The following is a 13,392-nucleotide window of genomic DNA, read 5'->3' as shown; positions in this document are numbered from 1 at the left end:
TCCTCCTGGTGACAGTTGGTCATCTGCCAGTCACACCTGCAGGAACTCTGTCTGACGTGACGCCGGAGCCGCCGTTTCACTTTTAGTTGCACTTCTGTTTCCTTTGCTTGAATTTCGGAAACAAATTCACCAGCGAGGCGGCGTGTCAGCAAGTTTCACCGCACCATCATTAAGAAAACGGAACAGTTGTATTTTCAAGAAAGAAAATTTTATTTTTGTATTGGGACGTAGGAAAATAACAAATTAGATTTTAAATAGCAATACAAAAATAATTAGTTTCTTTTTCAATGTTACACCTTCTATAATCGTCTTTAAAGCTGCAGTGCGTAACATTTACAGAAATGTGTTTTTCCATATTTATTAAAACTATCAAAATGTTGACATTATCTTATGAGACAATCTGAAAAATTGAGGTTCTCCACCTCCTAGTGCTAATATTGCATCGCTCTGGGTCAAAATCAACCAATCAGAGCCAGGAGGCGGGGCTTAGCGCTGTAAATCAACCTCCTTACTGTTGCAGATAAACTGTTAATCTGCCGTCATCAGTGGCTATGCTAAATAGCATTAGCATTCATGTCATTCTATGTTGTGGAGAACCAGGTGTAACGTAGCAAAATGCAAGCAGGAGGAACTGAGCACGAGAGTGATTGACGGCACTAAGACCCTCCGCCTCACGCTGATTGGTTGTTTCTGAGTGGTGAATTTCTGCATTTGGTACCAGGAGAAGCCAGAGAATCTGTTTTTTTTTTTTTTTTCACAGATTATGTGTTTTATACTGTCATGACATAATTATCATTTTAACAAATATGTAAAATGTTTATTTTAAAACGGTTACATACTGCAGCTTTAATATGTTCTCAGAACTTACTCATATGAGCATTATTAGCTGGTCATGCATCTGACGAGTGCAAAGGTTTTTCAAAAAAATTGATTTCCTAAATAAATACAATGCCTCTCTAGAAATAAATATATAAATAAAAATAGATTTAACAAATAAATAATCTGCTAGCAGATCAATAAATATAACAAAAACTGGCAATGTAGGTTTTCAGCTCAGGCCGAAAGAAGAATACAACGATCTTTGGTCAGCTCTGGTTGTCGTCGCCGGCGCTGCGGTCCAGACTCCTGAGGCAACGCGCCACGTCCCAGCTGAACGCCTGCAGCTGGACCAGGGTCAGGTGAGCCGCCACCTGGACCTCAAATTCCCCTGGGAGCCGCAGTTCCACCGAGCCTGACGTGGGGGGCGCTGCGATGTGCGATTGGTTCATTTTCTGCATCTGTGAAATGGATCAGGAAGTTGTTGTGATTGCGAGATGTCATGCAAAGCGTTTTTTTTTTTGAAGCTGCGATACAGACGTCCAAAATAAATTTACCTTAGCAATCTGGATTTTTAGATCTCGGACATCGGACATCAATGCAACCACTTTGTCTTTCTCTGCTAGTCGAGGGGCGATGGAGCTCAGTAACCCTTGGTGCAGCTGCAGCCCATCATGCATCACTCTCAAACCAGTTTCCTAATACAGAATGAGGGGAGCAAACTGAGTATGTCTTTGTTTTATTTATATATATATATATATATATATATATATATATATATATATATATATATATATATATATGATTACATAAAACAAGGTTTTCTACAAACGGAAGACGCTTACCAGAGTGAAATTTTCTGAAACCGCTGTGAGTACAGGAGCTGGGGGGATGCCAATGTTGGTCGCCATGGTTGAAAACCTGCCGATGTCTGAAGAATCCAACTTTAGGGTCTGTGACGAAGAAATGATATGTAGATGGAAAATGATAAATAGATACACTTAGATTCCCTGTGAAAGTTATTTTTGATTCAGCATTAAGCCACATACAAACTCAAACATCTGCAATATTTTCATAATTATGAAAAAAATAATTATTTGCAATAACCACAAAGTACTGTTTACCAATTTTGTAAAATAAACTGTACTTGTATACTTATTTCAAGTATCGTATAAAGTACTAATGTTAAATTTTATTTTTCCCTGTATTTGTGAAGTTTTTTAAAATTTGATATCAAAGTATATTTGTCCCCTTAAATTTCAACTTTAATGTAGAGTAAACATAGCTTCACATCAAATAAAGGTTGCAAAACTTTGTATTTTCTGAAAAGAAATAATGTTTTCTGAACAGAAACTTCAATAGTCTCAGATTGTTTAAAGTCACAAGAGTCATAATTTAAAGCTACTTGTTCATTTGAACACTTTATGCCCCATGTGTCTGTACTGGAGTCATGCTTTAAAACAACAAAAATTGATGGCTTTTTTTTTTGTCATTTATTAAACATGTTTCTCAATGTAAAATAAAAACCAATCAAACTCAAGAATTAAAATAAAATATTAATGTGATGAAGGGCTTTGGGCCCCCCAAATTATATTCTGCTCTGGGCCCTGTGCGACTTTCGGTCGCTTGTGGCAAAGTATGGTACTTTTGTGTTAATTTGTAAAAAAAAAAAAAAAAGAAAAAAAGAAAAGTTGTTTTAAAGGAAGCAGCATAAAACGGTAAGAAAAAACCTAAAATAAGCCTTCTTGTGAATTTATTCTTGTAATCTCTGAGAGAAAGTGAAATATTAATCGCGCTTATAAATAGTGCATTTTAAGTTCCAGAATGGTTTCGTCTGCAGCCCAGAAAACAAACACATTTCAGACGGACCGAACAACAGAGCCTCATTTCTCCTGACTGAAGCCTTCAGCTCAGAGCGTTATTCATTGTTTTGTTTTGTTCCGTCCTATGACGCAGCAGTATTACCCGCAAATATTCAGCCGAAACGCAAAAACGTGCGTCGGCCAGGTTTCAGCGCCTCACCTCTGTGTGAATGCAGGAGCTGTGCGTGTCGGCTATGGAGTCCAGGATCTTTTGCGTCAAGCTGCGGCTCCTCTGCAGGATCTCCTGGAACCGCGGATCCTCAACAAGTGCGCTGCCGCTCTCCGGCAGAGGCGCGCTGCGGGCGGCGGAGGCCATGAAGCAGGCGAAGACTGCGGGGAGGAAACGACCGAATAGTTAAAAAGAAGAAGACGAAGAAGAGGCCGAACAACCGTCTTTATAGACAGAACAAAGCCCGGCTCTGTCAGCTCCTGTGTCCTGCAGAACTGAGCTCGACCCCGACACAACCCCACCCTCCTCACCCCTCCTCTCCCCCCAAATGAACACAGAGGCTGCAAGAGTTTTACAAGACTCTCTGAAACATGAAACCCGAGGCAAAAAATAACTGGACACATCCATCTGAGCTGTGAAGGAGTGTTTCTATTTGTTAAGATAAACGGTCCGGTACCAGCCGGAGCTGATCCGCCCCCCAGTGCCCGGGTCAGAGCTGTCTGTCTGGGAGCTCTCTCCAGAGATGAGCAGCAAAGGAGGGGAAGCAGAGTTTTACAATGATTTCCTCTCTACTCACCAATCAGGACATGCATGGCCTCAGCTGGGTCAGGTCTCACAAGTATTGACCTGAAAGTGAGCACTATTACTGATTTACTCTACTCTTATTGACATATATATAGAAACACCCAGAGGGGGGGTTTCCATCATCATCATCATCATCCTCATCATCATCTTATCTCACAATCCATTACATAAATTCCATTGAAACTTACAAATGACTCTTGTTTTTTCTGAAATGACAGCCCAAATACAACTTGTAATCAATTAGAATTTGGTTGTTTTTTGTTGTTGTGACAGGATTATAACATGTAAAATTGATGTATAATTGATGTAAATCTGAAAGTTAGAGTAGAACCTGAACCAATAAAGTATTAACTGGTGAATTAGTTTGTCCTCCTTTTCTTCTTTTTCTTACATTTAATGGGAATTAATTTATTTGCTTCATGGCCAAAAGAACGATTCATTGCCAGTAAAAATCTTTTATCTTAGCCTTGATTTTATTTTTATCCATTTTATTCTATTTTTTTTTTTCTAAAACTAAGAGAATGTTTCATGACAATCTTCTGGGACAATGAAGCATCTCTGAACAACAAAAAAATCTCAAACTCAACTTGTTTTGTAATGAATTCAGTGGAATGATTAGGTTCATTGTCCATTTGAACAGTTACAAAAATATTTTCCACCTTTTACCAATTTCTCTGTAAAACAAGCTCATCTTTGTTGAACAGGTCAATGTTTTTCTTAAGACAGATCATTTATTAACTTGTAAGTTACGTGATATCTCTAAAAGCAGCTGATTTGAGCATCTCTGTACCTCTGTATAAATTAGTAAAATATCATTTTCCAAATTTATATTTTTGCTACTGATAGTACGAGAGCGGCCGGTGTTTCCTGAGAATTTCTCTGAGACATATTTTACAATGGTCATTAAATAACCATATATATTATTAAACTGTGAATCCTTTCACTCGTTGTAAAATTAACAAATGCTCTTGTATTATAAAAAATATTTGCAACAGTATAAGTAGACTAATAAGAAATAAAGAATATGAATATAATTGCTGATTACTTGCAAAGAAGGTAACATGTTAATGAATTGTGATATTATTCGAAGTTATTTTCCCCCAGCTATACTCTACAAAATATGGTGAAATTGCATTTTTCTATTAAAGGTGAGAAGTAGTAAAACTTTTTATTGGAATTTTGTTATTTACCTAGTTGTCTACCACCATCAATATGTGTTGTACTTTTGATGCCTTTTTGAGTTAGCTCTCTTTAACCAAAGTTCTGTTTTTCTTTTATAGAGGAAGCATACAAAGCAGCTGGAGAAATATAATGAATTGACAACAGCAGCCTGCAAGAGAAAGTCTGAACGTTTTTGCACAAACCTCACAAAGTTGAAGCTAGACGAAACAATGCAAGTCTCTCAGATGAGTGTCAACAAGCCAGTTCTAAACTTCATGGTCTCCAGCCGTTCTCTCATGTTGAGCAGCCAGCATTTCAGAGCCTTATCCGAGATCTGCAGCTGAACTGCTCCATCATGTCTTGAACCTCTGTGCGGCTCAAGCTTGATAAAGCCACGTTAGCAATGAGGAAGGTGCCATAAGTAGCCACAACAACTGATAGCTGGAGCGCGAGGAGGAGGAGTTTCATTGGCGTTGCAGCCCATTGGCTGGATCTAAGCACCTTCTGCTGGTCTTGCATGCATGCAGCTAGAGGGCACTCACACGTTTGACGTCTTGGCAAACACATTGAATGACGTACACTGCTAATATGGAATCTGTGAGAAGATTGTCAGAACCAAAACTGTCAAGGGATCAAAGCCGAAGTGCTTGGAGGAGATGAAAGCAACAACGTTACTGGTGAGGAGGCAACTGACGAAGATCCAACACAAGATTGTCAGGATGAGGAAGTAGAATTAATCCAAGTTGGCACCGTGGTGACTGAAGATGATGGTCTCAAATACCAGCTTCCAAAGCGTCTTTAGCGTACTTGTCATTTGTTCGATCTGGTGGATGCAAAAAAGTGCAAACAAGACAGAGGCCTACAAGAAATTGTCAAGGTCAGCCTTCTCCAAATGTCAGGCTCTCTGGAACAAGACTGTGAGGTCTGCTGTTGCTGAAGACGTGGTTGAAGAACATTGTAAATTTCAGCTGGTGCAACCTACCACAACAAGGTGGAACTCCTTTAACTTGGCTGTAGAGCGGATCCTGAGAATCCTCAAAGAACAAGGAGAGGGAGCTGTGAGAGCTGTCTGTGCTGCACTTGATGTTCCAGTGTAAGTAGTCAATATTTGGTGTTTTACTAGTCACACTCAGGGTGCATTCAGACCAGGCCTGTTTAATCTGCATTAATTGAACTCGAGTTTGTTTACCTAGAAAGTTCGGTTTGTTTCGAGAAGTGTGAATGCATAATCAAAATCTAATGCAGACCAAAAAGGCGAACAGTGGTCCGGTTAAAAATCTAAATCTAGGTTCTATTAAGGTGAACTCTGTTGTGGTTCAAATGCACATGTGGATGCAAGTGTACCAGAGACCACGCCAAAAGCAGGAAGTGGACTACAGTGCAGGGCATTCTGGGTAAATACAACCAAAACAAACGTGCAAGTCTAGCACTAGTGACAAAAATGGCTTGTCGTCTTTTACCAAATAGAAACCGCTAAACTCTGGTGCTTTTCCAATATTTGTTTACATTTTGTGAAGAAGGAAGTTGCACTCATCACTTCTTCTAAGGTTTTTGTGTTGTTTTCTTAAGGAGTTCTTGGAAGAGTGCCTCCACAGGTGAGGGAGGGAAGAGACTTTTCAACTAGTTTGGAGCATTTGACTCATTGCAGTATGAAAGACAACTGCACCAGCTGAAAAAATTTAACAAATGTTGCAATTTTCGTCCCCAAGAGTGCCTTTTGAAATGATTCCAATTAAATCTTAGAATATTTAATTGTTTTATATATATATATATATATATATATATATATATATATATATATATATATATATATATATATATATATATATATATATATATATATAGCAATACCAAGTGACCGCAACATCAGGAAAAAGGAGCATGAGAAACTGGAGAAATACCAGGGCCTAAGAGAGGAACTGGAGAAGGCCTGGAAGGTGAAGACCACAGTGGTGCCTGTGGTCATCGGGGCCCTCGGGGCAGTCACCCCCAAACTGGAGCAGTGGCTCAAACAGATCCCAGGAACAACATCAGACATCTCAGTCCAGAAATGTGCAGTTCTAGGCACAGCCAAGATACTGGAGGAGAACCCTCAAGCTCCCAGGCCTCTGGTAGAGGACCCGAGCTCAGAGGATGAAAGAGACCACCCACGGAGGGTGAGAGGGGAATTTTATATATATATATATATATATATATATATATATATATATATATATATATATATATATATATATATATATATATATATATATATATATATAATAGAATATTGTTATTGTAATAATTCATTGTTTGTCTAATAGTCTCCTAATATGTTTCTAAAAACACTCTCTGTTTCCAAGAACAGGAACCTATGCAGATCTCTCTAGTAAATTCCATTGTTACCGTTGGTGATTCAGCTGGGCTATAGTTTATGAGTGAGTGTGTCTCTTTGAATGAAATCACAAGCAGCATAACAAAGAAGCCTGGAGGAAGCGGGCATTTCCTGTCTGCGGACGACGGGAGAGTGAAACTGAGAGTCAGTTCCAGTTATGGTTGCTTTCTGAATGTGGGACTTTTTTTCTTAATATGCTTAGTGTTTTCCTGGACTGACCAACATCTGCGCTTGGCATTGTTGGTTATCTCTTGTTTGAACTGGGAAAAGATAAAGTGTGATGTACAAGTGTTTGTGTGTGGAACTATGAATATGTGGGACAAAGTTTTAACTAATTTATGCACCTAAGGAGGCAAATTGAGGCTGCTGCTCTGATTCACTCATGAATAAAATGCACTTACCTGCATGATGGACAGAGAAAAAAAATTCAGTTGCAGAACATTAATCTCTGCTGTACCTGACTCCCTGCCTGCAGCAGGTTCTGATGTGGGAGTAACAACAGAGTCATTAGAGCAGAAACATACATCCTGCTCCATTATCTATAACCTATAACTACTTATCTTTGAAGGGTCATCGTGGGCTGGTGTCATTGGGTTAGAGGCGGGGTACTTCCTGGAAAGGTCATCAGTTCAACACTGTTAACCTGTCCAGGATATTAAACTGTCACAACCTAGAGACAGTTTTAACAAATATGTAAAAAAAAATAAAAATAATAATAATTTTTTAGATCAGTCAATCAATCAATCAAATTTTATTTGTAAGGCACATTTCAGCAGCAAGGCATTTCAAAGTGCTTTACATAATTAAAATAAAAACAGCATGTGAGAAAGAGATTTAAAAAACATAATTAAAACATAAACAGTGAGAAAGAGAAATAAAAAGCTGTAGAACTTTAGTTGAGATGCCGTCAACTGGGACTCTAACCTCTCGGAATTTAGTCAAAACGCCGTTTGACAAGGACTCTAATCTCTGGGACTTTCTTTTTTTTTTTAAAGATTAAAAACTTTAAAATCACCAAAACAGTGAGAAAGATAAAAAAAAACATATTGCACCTTTAACAGTCTGAAACTCACTTGCTCACAGGTGAATTTCAGACTTTGTCTGAAATTCACCTGTCTGTGCCACCTTGACAAGCTCTGTCCACTGGGTATGATTCAGGGAGCAAAATGGGAGTGTGGGCGCCCTCTGGTGGTGGTAATATTCTTGACAACTTTTAGATCTACAATACAAAAGTTTCAGTATTGCTCATATATATATATATATATATATATATATATATATATATATATATATATATATATATATATATATATATATATATATATATATATATATATATATATATATATAAAAAAAAAAAAAATTCCCTTCTCACCCTCCGTGGGTGGTCTCTTTCATCCTCTGAGCTCGGGTCCTCTACCAGAGGCCTGGGAGCTATATATATATATATATATATATATATATATATATATATATATATATATATATGGCTCAATGGAATCTCTAGTTTGTAGGTTGCCCCTGAGCAAGGCACTTAACCACAAGTTAGCTACATTTCTACATAGCGGTTTATGGATCCTACTGGTTCTAGTATAAAGGATTCATCACACCAGAATCAAGTGATGATTTGTTAGCAGAACGTTGACATGCTGAGTTATTGGAACCATTTGAATCAGCAGTGTTGGATAGAGGTTTTGATACCGTATCAGTATCGGATCAATAGTAGCATGGTAAAATTGATAAGTTTCAGATTCCCTCTTGAAATGTAGTTTTATGTTTGTATTGTAGTTTCAATTCTTCTTCAAAAAAAGATTTTGTTTCAATTTGCTCTCAACTGATTTTTTTTTTTTACTTTGTTTATTTAGGATAAATCCCCACAAATCATGTTAATTTCCAGCCATCCATTTTCTAACATGCTGAACCCGTCATAACGGGTCATAACCCCTAGTGGGGTTATGACGGGTGCTGGTGTCTGTCTCCAGTGGTCAACGGGTGAGAAGCGCAGTTCACCCTGGACAGGTCACCAGTTCAACACAGATCATTGATAGAGATTTTTGGTATTATCATTTTGTTGTTACTTTAGTTCATATTCAGTCTAATGTTCTATAGATTATTGTGACTTTCAGTTTAAAGTGTTCTCTTCTTTAATGTGTGCATGAACTGACCTGGAGGTCAGGACTGTCTGTTTCATCTTCATGTGAAACAGTTAACTCTATTTCTCAGACCTTAAATCCTTATCAACCAGAATACCTCCTAACTAAGGAACTGCCGGTGTGCAGTCGTATTTTGTCTTGTTGACAGTTTGACCGAGATTTGAACCGGGCTCAGACCGTAGATCAGATATCACACCTGGAACTGGGTTGCTAGTTGTTTTGGTCAGAAGTTTTACGACCTCTGTTGTTTTTCCTGACTGCCCCCTTGGCTGTTTTGCTTTGACAATAAAACAGGGGCTCAACCGGAAGGAGAGCAGAACGCTCTGTGAACGGCTTGGAGGAGCTGCTACCAGAGACTTCTCCTTTTGCAAAAGCTTTGTCATAAAATTCATATACGTTGTCTGTGGTTCTTTTATGTAGGTTAAAAAAAAATACCCATCAATCATGTTAATATGTTATTAAATTATTTTTGCAGACACCTATGAACTTTGTTCAAATCCTGCCAGAGGTTTGAACAAAAATAATTAAAAGGAAGAAAACACAATACATCTGAAAATCAGATGTTTGATGACAGAATGTCATGGAAGAAATTACTTTAACAAGAGTCTAGATGAGAAGAAATAAGAAATTTATTAAAACCTTGCCTTTTATAGGTTCTGGTCAGAGATGAGAGACTTGAGTGGACTATAGGTGTGAATCCCTCATTGTTATGCACCAATGATTCTGTGGAGCCCAACACAGATGGTCTTGCTATTTGTCTATTTTTAAGGAAAGGGGGTTGTTCTTTGATGCTATAGGGGGCAGATAAGTTCTGGGTTGGGGAAGTAACGCGTAGACTCCAGGATCAAGGAGCTCTCCCCTGCTGTTAGACACTGCAGAGGTCTATGTGAGAATAGCTTGACCAATCTCATAAGACTATGCAGATAATCTGAAGCAGAAGAGAGGTGATGAGCACATTATAAAATGTTCTATTTATATAGAGCAATCTTAAATAAAAAACATTGGTATTGGTGAGTTGTATGGAGCTAAATAGGAGCCATACAGTTTGTTAAAAAAAACAACAACAACAACAACAACAGATAGACACTGCAAATAAAAACATGTCTATTATCGATTAAATCTGGTTCTATGGATTCCTAAGGCCACTTCCAATATTGTGGAAGTCATAATGTCATTCTTTCTTTTTTCAGTTTCAGATCTTTTTCTTTTTCAATTTCAATTTTATTTGTTTTGATCAAACTTTATGGCCCCAATTTAGCTCCACAGAAACGGGCTGTGTATTTACTTCGTATGGGTTTGATACAATCATTTTCAGTATCTCACACCTCTAGTATTGGAGCAAAGACATCAATAACTGGCAGGACTGGAGCTGGACACCCACGGACTGGAGAAACGTTTCACAGATTCAGATAATTTCATCATGTGTTGCTGCATGATTCCTTGTGGATTTAGTGCAGTGCATCTGTGGCCTCTGAATATACTAAAACATTGCAATGAGTTTATTATGAGGCTGAGCACAGCTGGACACGTCTCGGCTCGCTCTTCAAGTAGTTTATCTATTCACCAGTCAGTAAAGCTGCCAAAAACAAAGCAGGCCCTATTAAATTTTGATGTCCTGAATCTCCAGATTGTGTGGCTTTTTGTTTTTCTCCTTTTCTTTTCTTTATTTTTATACTGTATTGCAAAGGAAGCTAACGATAAGAAAGTTTTTGGAATACAATTGGCCTTCTAATATCAGTTTTCTGCCTTTTGAATGCGCTTGTCATTAATCTACAGTCACCGTTGTTCAGGCACTAATGTGTTGAAATAAGTTGGATACATTAGCATTCAGGTTAGAACTTCTCTGCCTTCAATTCACAATCAGGTGCTAAAACATTGTTGCCATTGTTATGCCTGCATACAGATACAGACATATTTATTCACTCCATGTTGGAAGATGTGTGAAAAGCCTTGAAATGAATCCGTTTTTTGGATTTGTAGATCCGTTTTAAACAGGAACATTTGGAACAAATCCAATCTTGGATTTGAGCAGAGGGGCGAATCCCAGATTGAGAAATAACAGTTTTTAACAAAGTCACCAATTACACAATTGTTGCAACTTTTTAAAAGTCCTTGAAGCACAATTGGTACTTGCACTCTAAATTAATAATCCAGGACTATATCCATGAGTCAGAGGTCAGTTTCTTTCAGCCACTAGGCTTGTGGAAAAGACGCACTGTAGACTTATGTTGTGTGTGAAAAAAATTAAACTCATAATCGGTATTATAATCTTTCAAAACATTGAATGAAGGTTGAATTCTTTCACTTCAAATTTATCCAGATGAATGATTTACTAGATTTGCACCAATCTAACAGATAACCTGTGAAAAGAAATCTTCTCCACTTCCTCTCTGAGCTACTTTTTCTGTCTGAAGAAATGCACATCAAAAACAACCAATCTGAGCCAGGAGGAGGGGATTAGTGCTGTTCTACCTCATGTATGTGCTGCTAAATGTGCAGCACATACATGCACACCTTAAGGCATACACAGGAATGATTGACAGCGCTAAGACCCTCCTCCTGGCTCTGATTGGTTGTTTCTAGTTAATAATGGAAGGAAGCAGAGGAGCTGGATTTTTTTTCACAGATTTTCTTTCTCATATAATACTGTCACAACATGGTGACAGTTTCAACAAATATATATATATATTTTTTTTTTTTGTTAGAAAAGCTTTAACCAGACACACAATCATTGGGCCTGTGAGCAACTTAGCGTGAGATATGCTTCTTTACTGTGGATCCCATTACATTTTTCTGAATCTGCATAAAGGTTGCTCCGAGTTTAGCCTCCGTTCCGTAAAATTTGCAAGGCAGCACCAGATCACCGACTGTGACATACTTGGATGAGATCCAGAGAGTTTCGTGTTTACACTGGATGCCTGACACCATCGATCCTACGACACTTTTTTTTTTTTTCTCTGTGACTGACGTTACTAAGCATGTGATTTCATGTGAAGTGAAAGCAACACTGACGCCGTTGGAAAATGATGTTTCACTGGAGCAGGCCCAGTCAGGAGGTAATGTGTGGAAACTGTGTAAACGGAGCCAGACAGCTCTTCCTCAGGACGGATGTGTAGACATGAAAGGATGTTGCTCAGGAAATGATTTCACAGCAGACACCATGACAGTGATAAGATGTACATTTTCCATGAAAACCTCTGTAGCTACTCACTTTGGCATGACTTTTACACAACATGGCTTTTGTCCTTAATGTGGATTTACAAACAGTCTTGTGCAAATGTTTAAACCACATCAAAGAACTTCCAAAGGAGCAAGAGTTTCTTTTGATAACATTTTCATGCTTTCTGGAAACATTTCAAGTTTTTCCTGAACTTCAGCTGCTCTTTAGCTGCTCTTTTAGTTAGTTTCAGTCCATGTCCTTGTACCCGACTATTGCAATACATTGTGCAGTGTGTATAAAATAAACAGGCAAATGGGGGCAACTATAAACACCAGCTGAATAGTATTTTACGATGGCATATTAGGGCTATTCTAGATAGAAAATGAGTTCATTTTCGCCAAAAAACTAAAAAATTTTGAGATTAGTCTTACAAATTTTCTAGAAAAAACAAGAAAAGTTCTGAGTTTGATAAGTTGAAAATTTGCTAGAAAAAAGTCAGAAATTTTGTGATGTCATAAATTTTTGATTTTCAAAATTCAACAATGTCAGCTTTTTGGAATATCTGAGATTTTGTCTCAAAACATGTTAAGATTTTTTGGTGGAACTTTAATCAAGTAAAAGTAACTTCACTGGATGAAGAAAAAAACTTGTTACAGCCAAAAATAAACCAAACGCATAACCTGCAGCTTTTATTAAAGTTGAAAGAAATTGATTTGTAAAAATGTTTTTTGTTTTTATTATTTTTGCCCAATTTTATTGTTTTGTAATTATCCTATTTATATCAATTATTTAAATTTTGGTTACATGTAGTCAAATTAAGTTAATCAAACTTAATTTATTTAAGTTTGTTTAATATGACAAGTTAATAAATGTAACATGTTTACTTGGATAAACTTAATTTGAGTACTTGTAATAAATCAACTTTTTTTTAAAGTTGGATCACTTTTCCTTTTTCAGTGCATTTTTAAGAAATGAGTTCATATTTAAGCCTCTCACTCTGCTATAAAACATAAAATGAACATATGCAATGATTTATGTTCCTCTAACACAGTGGTTCCCAGACTTTTTCTTCTGCGCCCCCCCCCCCAGTGGTTTCCAAACATTTTCTGCGC

The 13,392-nt window shown here is 37.6% G+C and overlaps 1 protein-coding gene across 1 annotated transcript; it reads right to left on the bottom strand.

The window, feature by feature from the left end:
- Positions 1–186: 186 nt before the first annotated feature.
- Positions 187–4,180, bottom strand: LOC106933188 (granulocyte colony-stimulating factor-like). The gene is made up of 5 exons (XM_015012288.2): positions 3,425–4,180; positions 2,839–3,008; positions 1,662–1,769; positions 1,374–1,514; positions 187–1,277 (listed from the first exon to the last, which is right to left on the bottom strand). The coding sequence occupies exons 1-5, from the start codon at positions 3,438–3,440 to the stop codon at positions 1,086–1,088; spliced, it is 627 nt and encodes a 208-aa protein (XP_014867774.1). The 5' UTR covers positions 3,441–4,180; the 3' UTR covers positions 187–1,085.
- Positions 4,181–13,392: the final 9,212 nt, after the last annotated feature.

The sequence above is a fragment of the Poecilia mexicana genome, unplaced genomic scaffold (assembly GCF_051168715.1).
Source record: "Poecilia mexicana isolate PSO_F unplaced genomic scaffold, ASM5116871v1 scaffold_19, whole genome shotgun sequence".
Classification (NCBI taxonomy): Eukaryota; Metazoa; Chordata; class Actinopteri; order Cyprinodontiformes; family Poeciliidae; genus Poecilia; species Poecilia mexicana.
Note: the sequence above shows the minus strand (reverse complement) of the source record. Positions and strands in the feature narration are given on the sequence as shown.

What these genes read in the sequence shown, in the direction of transcription:
- LOC106933188 (XM_015012288.2), bottom strand. An exon ending in TTTCAGAAAATTTCACTCTG is followed by an intron (nt 1,515 to 1,661) that starts GTAAGCGTCTTC and finishes ATTCTGTATTAG; the next exon opens with GAAACTGGTTTGAGAGTGAT. An exon ending in TAAAAATCCAGATTGCTAAG is followed by an intron (nt 1,278 to 1,373) that starts GTAAATTTATTT and finishes TCCATTTCACAG; the next exon opens with ATGCAGAAAATGAACCAATC.